Genomic DNA, 12,200 nt, shown 5'->3' with positions numbered 1-12,200 from the left:
AAAACAGTTTATACCCTGTGCTTAGAAGTAGGTAGGTCGACATTGAGGAAACAAGAATGCTAAACAGCCGATCAAAGAGAATCAGAGGACTCAGTAGAGGCACGATGAAGGAAGAGGCTGCAATAAAACAAATGTGGGTAGTGTTAGTACAAGCGACACAGGGTATGTTGAGTTTAAAGCACTGAATAATCTATTATCATTTATAGCATTTATTATTTGTGTGACATTTAAAATGAAGCTACATTTGCCCTACTCATTTTTGTAAGAAATTTGAAACTTCACATTTTTAATTAAAATTACATTTCACCATTTTAACCACAGTTTAGTTCAGATTTTCCCAATTTATATTCAGCCTTGCTCACTGTAATAACTCTTAAATAAATAATTTGTCATTTTCTAATGTAAATAATAAAAAAAATATTACTCAAGATTCAGCAACTTTTCTCCTAATTAAACATTTAGTTCAAAGACAACTTACTCCCCAGAAACTGATTTTTCCTAAACACTCCCTCCTCCAAGTTTTCCCACTGCAAAGTATGCATTGAGAGTTGTAGTGTGCCAGTTAGAAAATTAGAGACAGGAGACAAGGACTTCACCACACATGACAGTTGTAATAAGAGTAATCCAGGGCTTCCCTGGTGGCGCAGTGGTTGAGAATCTGCCTGCTAATGCAGGGGACACGGGTTCGAGCCCTGGTCTGGGAAGATCCCACATGCCACGGAGCAGCTGGGCCCGTGAGCCACAATTGCTGAGCCTGCGCGTCTGGAGCCTGTGCCCCGCGACGGGAGGGGCCGCGATAGAGAAAGGCCCGCGCACCGCGATGAAGAGCGGTCCCCGCACCGCGATGAAGAGTGGCCCCCGCTTGCCGCAACTGGAGAAAGCCCTCGCACGAACCGAAGACCCAACACAGCCAAAATAAATAAATAAATAAAAAAAAAAAAAAAAAAAAAGAGTAATCCAAATAAGTGAAGTAATCTTTCTTCTCAGGATTAGAAAGCAACTACTTCAGTGGGAGAAGAGCAAATAAATTGGGGGGGGGGGGAATGGGTAGCAAAACATAAACTCCCCAATCTTTATTTTGGAAAGAAAATATGCATAATTTCTTAATCCTCCTGGCTAGGATGGCAATATGCGTGGAATGAAATGCTCTAAAGTATGAAGACAGATAACTTGGGAGGGCATCCTGGCTGAATTACTTATAACTTTTTAACCATGAGGCAAGTTTGTTAATCTATCTAAGCAGTATTTCCATCTGTTAAGTAGAAATGATATAAAGTTGTTGTGAGGTTTAAATACAATTTCACCTATAAAATGCTCCTTGAGCATAGTGCCTGAGATACAGTAAGTGCTTAATAACTGCTAGGTGCTATTATTACTACTAGTCAACATCTACTAATAAGTTAAATGTAAAGACAATCTTATTCAAAGTTGAGTCACTTTAAGATTTAAGATTATGTAAGTTATATTTATAGTAATCTTAGAAGAATCGCTTCTGATTTTTTTTCAGATGTGTAGTTCCAGTAATGTTATCATCATCTGGTACATATTTTAACAGAAAGAAATAGTATTTTAATATTTATTTAAAAAGCCAGTTCAAATGAGACCTGTTTTACCAAACTGTATTTTCTGTATTTGTTTGACTTTTGTGTAAAGGATTGATAAGATGCTAAAAGGGAAATAAGAGTCCCCATCCTGAGTGACATAAGTTAGAACCAGTTGCATAACATATAACCCATTTAGGGATCCCAGCACATTAGCAAAAAATGTTCACTGGAGCTAGACTATAGTGAATTAGTGCCTGGAAGATATGTCTGGAGATACTGCTGACCTACCTATGAGTCAACTATTTCATGCCTTGCACCATATGGTAGGCATCCTCTAGTACCGATGTTCTCCTAATCCCAAGAAGGAATTGTCTTGTTTAAAATATATGTCCAGCCTATAAGAGACCACTTCAGATTTAAGGACACACATACGCTCAAAGTGAAGGAATGGAAAAGATATTCTATACAAGTAGAAACCAAAAGAAAGTGAAGGGTAGCTATAGCTACATCAAAGAAAATAGACTTTAAGCCAAAAAATGGTAACAACAGACAAATAAGGTCATTATGTAACGATAAAGGGGTCAACTGATCAGGAAGATATAACAACTGTAAATATATATGCACCCAACATCAGAGCCCCTAAATATACTAAGAAAATACTAATAGATCTGAAGGGAGAAATAGACAAGAATACAATAATAATAGGAGACTTCAATATTCCACTTTCAGAAAGGGATAGATCATCCAGAGAGAAAATCAACAAGGAAACATTAGACTTGAACCATACATTAGACCAAATGGATCTAACAAAAATTTATATAACATTCCAACCAGTAGCAGCAGAACACATTCTGTGCATGGAACATTCTCCAGGATAGATCATATAATAGATCACAAAACAAGTCTTAGCAAATTTAGTAAGACTGAAATCATATCAAGTATCTTTACTGACTATAATAGTATAAAACTAGAAATTACAACAAGAGAAAGCTGAAAAATCTACAAATATGTGGAAATTAAACAACATACTCCTGAACAACTAATGGATCAAAAAAGAAATTAAAAGGGAAATAAAAAGATACTTCAACAAATGAAAATGGAAACACAACATACTAAAACCTATGGGATGCTAATGTTAATCATATACACTAGGGCACAAGGAAAATATCAGTAGGTTCTATAAGGTAAAAATAATACAAAAAATACTCTCAGACACAATATAATAAAATTAGAAATTCAAGATAAAGCAAAAATTAATGAGGTAGTGAACAGAAAAACAGTAGATCAAATTAGTAAATCAAAATCCATGTTCTTTGAGAAAATAAACAAAAAGGACAAACCACTAGCTAAGTTAATCAAAGAAAAGGAAGAAAGTGCAAATATACAAAATAAATTATGAGGGAAATGACTAATAATACAGAAGGAATTTTTTAAAATCATAAGAGATTACTTTGCATCCCTCTATATGAATAAATTTGAAAATCTAGAAGAAACAGAAAATTCCTTAAGCAAATATAGATTTCCAAATTAACCGCAGTAGAGATAAAAAGCTTAAACAGACCAATTTCATAGAGAAATACAAAGTTATCAGGGGACTACCCAACAAAAAAGGACTAAATTCAGATAGTTTCACAGGGAAATTCTTTCAGAACTTTACAGAACAGATAGTCCCAGTGCTACATAAATTGTTTCAGAGTATAGAAATTAAAGAGAAACAATTCTTTTTATGTAGCACATATAACACTGATACCTAAGCCTGATAAATTTAGAACAACAAAGAAAATTAAAGACCAATATCATTTATGAGTACTGATGGAAAAATAGTAGCAAATGAACTCCAATGCTACACTGAGAAAATAATACATTATAATCAAATGTGTCTTAGGAGTTTATATCAGAAATGCAAGAATGGTTCAATACTGGAAATCTATTAGTATTATTCACCACATTAACAGGTCTAGGGAAAAAAAGCCATATTATTATCTCCATAGATGTTGAAAATGTCTTTGACAAAATTCAACATCCATTCTTAATAAAAACCCTACATAAAACAGGAGAGCATGTACTTTCTTTAACATGATAAATATATATACCTCAGTCCTAAAGCCAGAATTTGTCTTAAATGGGGGGACTCCAGAGACACTCCCACTAAGATCAGGAAAAAAATCAAGGAGGTTCACTATCTCTACTATTTAACATTGTTCTGTAGGTATTAGCCAATGCGAGTAAATGAAAGAAAAGAGAGGAATAAGAACAGGAAGGGGGAAATACATCTGTATTTGTAAATTACATGATGGTATACTTGGAAAATTCTACCTAGAGAGTCAATGATAAACCTAACTCAAGAAAGGAAAATTCAATAAAGAAGTAGGATATAAAATTAACATGCAAAAAAATCAATAGCATCACTGTTGGTGGGAATGCAAATTGATACAGCCACTATGGAGAACAGTATGGAGGTTCCTTAAAAAACTAAAAATAGAATTACCATACAACCCAGCAATCCCACTACTGGGCATATACCCTGAGAAAACCATAATTCAAAAAGAGTCATGTACCAAAATGTTCATTGCAGCTCTATTTACAATAGCCAGGACATGGAAGCAACCTAAGTGTCCATCGACAGATGAATGGATAAAGAAGATATGGCACATATATACAATGGAATATTACTCAGCCATAAAAAGAAACGAAATTGAGTTATTTGTAGTGAGGTGGATGGACCTAGAGGCTGTCATACAGATTGAAGTAAGTCAGAAAGAGAAAAACAAATACCGTCTGCTAACACATATATATGGAATCTAAGAAAAAAAAAAAAGGTCTTGAAGAACCTAGGGGTAAGACGGGAATAAAGACACAGACCTACTAGAGAATGGACTTGAGGATATGGGGAGGGGGAAGGGTAAGCTGTGACAAAGTGAGACAGTGGCATGGACATATACACACTACCAAATGTAAAATAGGTAGCTAGTGGGAAGAAGCCGCATAGCACAGGGATATCAGCTCGGTGGTTTGTGACCACCTAGAGGGGTGGGATAGGGAGGGTGGGAGGGAGGGAGACGCAAGAGGGAAGAGATATGGGAACATATGTATATGTATAACTGATTCACTTTGTTATAAAGCAGAAACTAACACACCATTGTAAAGCAATTATACTCCAATAAAGATGTTAAAAAAAAATCAATAGCATCTTATACTCAAAAAAAATTAAAAATTAGAAGATACAATGAATGAGAAAAGCTCATTTATAATAGCAACAAAAAAGATAAAATACTTAGGAATATATTTAACAAGAAATATTCCCAGCCTATATGAAGAAAACTATGAAGACTGCTTTAAAAGGCACAAAGGTAGACTTGAACAAGGGAAAGGACATCCCTTGTTCTTGGTTAGAATGTCTCAACGTAACTCATGGGTAAAATATAAGTTTTCCCAGAGTTAATTGGCTATATTCTTCAAAAATGTCAATGTCATAAAAGACAAACAAAGGGAAAATGCCATAAAGGATATTATTAAGTCAACTGAAAAATTAATATAAGGATGGTAGAATAGATAAAAATATTGAATATGGTGTTTAAAAAATTTTATACATACATACACTCATAATCACAGGTGGACAAGGACATGAAGTAGAGGATGACTTTCTGTAATTCTGGGAAATTTCTATTTTTTTAACCTTTTTAGACATTTTAGATGTTTAAAAATGAGGTACAATAATATGAACACAAATTCTGTTTTCTTTGCTTCTCTTCTTCATGTGGTTTATACCTAGGTGATATATTGTTTATATGCTGGTGTGTGTTATATACACTGCATATTTTTGAAGCTATGCAGGAAAATAAAAAGACTTCCCTTTAATGTCATCGTTGCCATTCATAATTTTTTATTTTTCTGTGGATTTGAAAACTAACATGTCATGTGAGAGACAATTACATATAGATACCCCACTAGAATATTAGCCCCACCACCCAGCCCTGCAGAATATAAGCTCCAGGAGGGCAGGGACTTGTTCCATATTTATTATTCTCAGAGAACAGAATAGTGCCAGAACATAGTACAAACTAAACACATTTTTTTTTTAATGAAAGAGCAGTCTCTGCTATTGTCATGCAGAATGAATGTAAATAGTAACTTTAGTAATCAAGATAATTTAAAAGGGAAGGCCTACATAATGCCCATAATGAAATGAAGTTTACATAGTGAAAATAAAGTTATATATACAAGAACACTTATTGTCCAAGAATAACTTCCACTTATACAATGACCAAGGTGTATAGAAAATGAGCAAATCAAAACTTTAGGAGATACATGTCCATTTCCTGTTGTATTTTTAAGCCTCTGCTTGGATTTTAAGAGCAATCCAAGGACAAACACTCCTATCCCTTAATCGTCTTTTTAAGATAAAGTTCCATCCAAAGATCTTTTTTTTTTAATGATGAACAAAAATCATTTATAAATAAATAAATGTTAAATTACACATCATGTCATTCATAGGCATTACAAACTTTTTCTTTTTTTTAATGAAAAACCTTGACTTAAAATTTGCTCCTGTCTTCCAGTTGGAAGGAAAAGGCTAAGTCCTTAAACGACATCTGTTTGCTCCACACGCACATTCTTAAAAGAATTATAGAGGAATACGTTTTAAAATGTATAATCGGCTTTATAAAATGTGTAATGTGTTGGGAGGTGACTAATCAATGTTATTTTCAGCAAGGGAAATACAGATAAAATTTAACTGCTTCCTAGTCCCTGTGTAAGAACGGAGAATTTATGAATTGACATGAAATTTCAGCATAGGAATCTCTTCACAAAACCCTCTTCTCTTCTGGAAGCACTTTTTATCAGGTGCGAATAAATATACAGCCTTATTATCAAGTCATAAATATTCTGTCAAGTAATTCTTAATAACACATGAATGCTCACAAAAGTTCTAATTTTCTTTGTCAACTTCCAACAAGAGATAGAAATAATAGCTCGTTATTATTATTTTCCCACAACAAAATTATTTGGTTCAACAGCAATGATACAGATGTAAATGGATAATTTTAAGATGTAACTTGATGGAAAGTTATCTCATTTGATTTGATTGACCTCTTACCTAATATTATCCAGCTAACAACCTGATTAATAAGAGGCAGTCCTTGTTTCTTGAGTAGACTATTATGAGTGCCATACACAACACACACGGAAAGCACCGTGCTTAGCATCTGAAAACAAACACAGAAGACGTAAATAAAAGAGAAGGTGGTGAGTGACTAATTTATATATTAGAAAGAATACTTAGAAAAGTGCTTGAACAACTGGAGTCTGGCCAAAATGTTATTGAAATTGGACCAGCTCACCTTCTTGTGGCTAAGACCAACAGTCAGAATTCTTGTACTAAGCAAAAGCCCTCCTTTACAAGCATGAATGAGGTGTTTTACACTTTCAGGAGTATTTTGGCATACATTATCACACTGTTTCTACTTAGAAATATTTGTTATTAATCTTGAACTTTTCTTAAATCATGGAAGTGCAGAGAGTGAAATGTATATAGCTTGGTGTACATGGCTGAGTGTCTTCCACCTCTGGCCCTCACTAACAGTCATATCTATTTATTCATTCAATACATATCTGTGGCCTGAGTTTTCACTGGTACTGGGAATACAAGGAGTATAATATTCTTTAGGGAATATATACAAACTAGTGTAGAGTTGGTAAACTATTGCTTTTAGAAATATTGTTTTATTGGAACATGGTCACTCTCATTCATTCACATGTTGTCTACAGCTCCCTTTGCCCTACAACAGTAGAGCTGAAAAGTGACAACAGACTCCATATGCCCCACAAGCCTAAAATATGTACAATCTAGCAAGTCAGAAAAATGTTTGCTGACCCCTGAACTAGCGGATTAATAGCCAATTTAAGAAATGAGCTAAATTATGGTTACGAACAAAGTAAACTCTCTTAAAGATCAGATTAGCAACCTGATAACCAAATCCTAGAGATACATTTACTCATATTTTCAGTGAATTAAGAAGGAAAAATTGCTGTCAATAAATCTATGACACAATTCTAGGATCCTTTCAAATGTGAGACACATTCTCATTTTAGATACATTAAAATGTGAGAAGACACAAATCTTAGAATCATAAAAATATATATATGGTACACAATAGAATGAATGCAAAGTAATAAGGTTAATGTAAGAAGGAATTACTTTATACTTAGGGGTATTTCTCACAAAGTCCATAAGAATTTTAACATGGTATTCTTTGCTCCTACAGAGTAAGATTCAGAAACACTCACTTCTGTCAAAGTATTCATTATTACAGGTGAATTTTTTCAAAGCTACTATGGTTTAGTGTAAAACCAGTCGGCATACCATTTAAAATGAAAAGATACGCTTCAATGGCTTGATAGGATCTTTGACAAAAATACTTCTCTTTTTATATGTTCTCTGTTGTTCTCCAAGAACGAGTTAACATCTTTTAAGTGTTGTATATTTTAATTTTTGAGTGTTCTTGGAAATACTATTATCCCAGCTTTGTTCTGAGTAAATTTTTTGAGGAGACTCAAATAAGTTTTTTTATCAGTGTTCTAGATGTGGTTTATTGTTTATTGTTGAAAAGGAAAAAAGTGGTTCCCACTCTTATCTACAAAAAAGCTATCATTTTACAGAATATGACATCATATAATCTCTTACAACCCTACTGGATATTATCTTTACAGATTAAAAACAAACAGACAAGTTCTATTACTGAAAATCACACATCTAGTACAAAGCATAACTGGGAATTGACTCAATTTTGAAATGTCAAGTTCAAAGTTCTTTTCACCACTCCAAAGCCACCAACCAAAGTGAAGTTTATTTTCTCCTAGTATGTCATCTGAAGTCTTAAACTGACTAATCTTCATATAAACATACTAAGCGGCTGCTTTCACTTCAAAGAACTTACTTTTTTCCTGACCCAAATTAGGACAACACAGAATCTCAGACCAGAGGAAGTCTTTTTCAGTTCAACTCTTTGGACAATACCTCTTATATCTCCTTAATCTCTGCTATCTAGGCATTTTTGGGGGGCCTCCTGTTGACCTTTTTGCTATTTCATACCTTTTAGAGAATATATTTCCATGTAATATCTTAAACAGAAAACTCTTCTCAGCTGGTATTGACGTTAAAAAAAACAGGATGGCATCTCAAGAACAAGATAATTAAATACAACTGTAAGATACATTTTAGTGTATCATTTGTATAACATAGTGTTGAAAATCTGTAACTGACCTGTAATAGATGTAACACCAGCTCTTCATTTACAAAACTATCTTTTCTTTTTATGACAGATGTTACAACAAACAGGGATAGCAGAAGAACCAGCAAGCCTGCACCCACTCTGTTTTAAAACACAATTCACAATTTCAAATTTTCGTAAGACATTTATAGAATATACGTCACATGAAAATATTAGATATTTTACTCTAATGTAGAACCTCTCAATCATTTGGCTTAATCAAGATGAAGTAACAAAATGAATACACAGGTGTAAGAAGAATAAAAATCTTAGAATAAAGATCCTGTGGGGATGGTGTAATTTGTAACTTTTCACACAATTTTTTAAGTATCTTCATCTTATCTCTATAATTTGATTTTTTTAACATTTACGCATACCATAATTCTCAGCTTGACTTGGATAAATTTACAGAAAACAATATAAAAGATAGCTAAACAAATATATCAGTATCTACACCATACATTTTCTGACTATGAGCACTTACTCATACGAAAAGGAAAATCTACATTTATAATCCACAAATTGTTCCTCTCTATCATTGATGTTGGTGCTTTTCACAGCTGTTTCTGGCTAAGGGAAGGATGGAAGAGGGGCCACAAAAGCAGCATGTGGGTGAGGCATTGGTACAGTAATGAAACAACAAATTACACTTTTTCAAGAACACCAGATACAGTATGGTTCCTGAAGTCGAAGGAGACTAACATCAAGGAAATACTGTACTATTACTATTGAGTTCTATTTCTCACCTCCTAAAAATCCAAGTAACATAGGACGACTGAAATTATGTTGAGGATAGAATCTGGAACCCAGTAATATAATAGAACTATGTGAAAAGGAGTTGGTTTAAGAGAAATAAGAGCGAGCAAAAGGCAGCGTTATGGAGAACGTGAAGCAGGAACTCCCAGGAAAATGCTTGTTTTTGCTTTTGTTTTGATTCGTCTAATATTCTCTTTAAGAATCATGAGGGAAAAGTTAATTAAAACTTATGAAAAACAACCGTGTATGATTAAGATTCTTTGTTTGTTTTTGCTTTTTCTCCGCCATACCCTCTTAAAAAAAATAATTTGGTATTTCAATTAATTGGCAAATATGTTTTTACCTCAGAAAACTGGAGTAACAGGAATATTATAGCTATGTTATATACAGTTTTGCTCTTTCTTTTAATTTATCCTTAAATATTTCACATATCTATCTTTGTAATTTTCTAAAGAAGGGAGATGAGGTGAGAGATCAAATGGAGAGTAGCAATTTCTCCATAAACCAGGAGGCAAAATGAAGAAGTTGCAAATATAGCCACTGGGAAACTTGAAGCACTGAGGAATTTAAATTAAGAGGGGAAACAACATAATTTTTAAAAATATAAATTAGATTTCTCATGATTTAACAAGTTTGCTTCCTGAATTAATCTTTACTGGAAGAGGTAAAGTGAAAAATTTCTATGAAGACCATTTATATAATTTTTTTTCCTTTTAGCATAAGTCCTGTTCAAATATGTCAATAGTGCTTGAGCAGGACAGATGGGTAGAGGCCAATGAAAGGAGGGAAAGCGGCTTTATAGAGACAAGAGAAGAGCTCACAGAGTAGTGGGAAGCAAAAAATAAAATGTTTGAATTCATCTTTGCACATGCTGTTTACAGTTTATGACAGCTGCAAAATGTTTTCACTTAGAACTAATAAAGTATGGCTTAGATAAAATATTCTTAGAATTCAATATAATTTTTTGAGCTCTGCTAATAAATTGACTTCCTGGAATAATTTCTGATCTACTCCATATTGTTATTCTCCCAGAAATGAGATAAAATGTATAAAATTTATAGGTACTTTAAAATGAACACATACTTTAAAAAAATATTGAGTTAATTTTCCTTCAAAAGATACACCCTCATCTATTAAAGATGGGGTTAGAATGCTAAAAAGTTGGTTACACAAAGTTCAAAAGAAAGTAACAAAGATGATTACATGATTAGAAAATAAGAAAGGAAATGTTAAATGAAATAATGACCATTTAATTTGCCAAGCGCCTGGCACAATTTCATGTTTTACGAAGGTCCAGAAGCATCTTCAGGGAGTTTTAATGCCTCTCAGAGCCTGAGCCAAAATCATGACTAATGGTTTGATATTAGTATTTTAACTTCTAGTTTGTTCACATGATTTTAAACTCATGGCCAAGACTTGGTTCATATTTCATAGTGTTGATTGAGAAAAACAATTGCACTAAAAAGAAAATAAGTTAAAATATGGTGCATACACTAGAAAGATATTTGGCTTTCGTCCTACAACAGGCATAAGTGGGAACACTGCCAGGAGCAAACAGAAGAAAATCCAACTCAGTGAGGTGCTCTGAAATAAAGAAAAAAGTTATCTTTAGACAATTATGGTACAAAAAACTGTCTTCATTGTTTCACAGACTACACGGCTGTGAAACTAAAAGGAAAATTCAAAGCCTTACATCTCTTTAAAAAGTAATATAGTTACTATTTGTGAAGGATCTGTTATATAGTAGGCACTATATTAGGTATGATATAGGCATTATCTCATTTAATTCTCACAATAACCTCAATAGGTAGGCTATATTATTCTCAGTATTTCAGATGAGGAAACTGAGCTTAGAGATGTCAAAGTGTAAGTAGCACCAGATCTATTACTAGTAAATGAAACAGCCAGGATTTAGACTCAGGTCTGCTGTTTCAAAGCAAGCACTTCATTCAATTTATGTTCTACCATATATTGATGACATCTTTAAGAAAGCTGGCCTGCAATCATAATCAAATGATTGTGCCCAGGAGGGAAATAAGTAAAAATACTTCTGTAATTAGATTAAGACAAAAAAATTGTCAATAGTCCCATTAATTGGAAAATTTTGTAGGTTCTCACAGAGTAGAAAGAAGATATTTCTATCTTCCTGCTACCTCCACCAAGAAGTATCAAAGTGGAAACATGAGCGTATTCTTTGTAGAAGCACACTGTAATTACCTACCTAGTTAAAGGCAGAAAATCAGGAGTAATCATACTTTAAAATAATCTATCATGAATAAATACTTCTCCAGAGAAAAACTGAGGTGGCTGCAGACCAGGAGGGAGGTGACTCCTCTGACTTGAGTCCAGAGTGTGGCCTCTCACGCCACCGCACTGCTCTGGGCAGTTCCTCTGTGGCATTTAGATATTTGAGCCCAAAGGAATCTAGGAAGTGCTTCAGAGAAGGACAAATCAGCTCTGCTTCTTGAGTATTTCAATCACCACAAGACCAGTTCACTTTGATATGAAAGTCTGCATGAATCACTGAAACCTTAAAGTCAACATCAGTCCTCCTGTCAAAAGGATCAGGATCTTTATGTAAGGTCACATTCTACCCTTTTCTTAAAAAAATGAATAATTCCCTGAGTTA

At 33.7% G+C, this 12,200-nt stretch overlaps 1 protein-coding gene across 2 annotated transcripts in view; it reads right to left on the bottom strand.

Annotated features, from left to right (window-relative positions):
- The window catches only part of PIGN (phosphatidylinositol glycan anchor biosynthesis class N), a 111,942-nt gene that overhangs the window by 43,135 nt on the left and 56,607 nt on the right, over nucleotides 1–12,200 (bottom strand). For both annotated transcript variants that reach the window (XM_057526991.1, XM_007192001.2), the window contains exons 19-22: nucleotides 11,064–11,155; nucleotides 8,809–8,917; nucleotides 6,643–6,751; nucleotides 15–117 (exon numbers count right to left, since the gene is read on the bottom strand). In XM_057526991.1, the coding sequence (XP_057382974.1) occupies nucleotides 15–117; nucleotides 6,643–6,751; nucleotides 8,809–8,917; nucleotides 11,064–11,155 (413 nt within the window). The remainder of the gene's footprint in view (nucleotides 1–14; nucleotides 118–6,642; nucleotides 6,752–8,808; nucleotides 8,918–11,063; nucleotides 11,156–12,200) is intronic.

Source organism: Balaenoptera acutorostrata, chromosome 13 (genome assembly GCF_949987535.1).
Source record: "Balaenoptera acutorostrata chromosome 13, mBalAcu1.1, whole genome shotgun sequence".
NCBI lineage: Eukaryota > Metazoa > Chordata > Mammalia > Artiodactyla > Balaenopteridae > Balaenoptera > Balaenoptera acutorostrata.
This window is presented reverse-complemented; position numbering and strand designations above follow the sequence as displayed.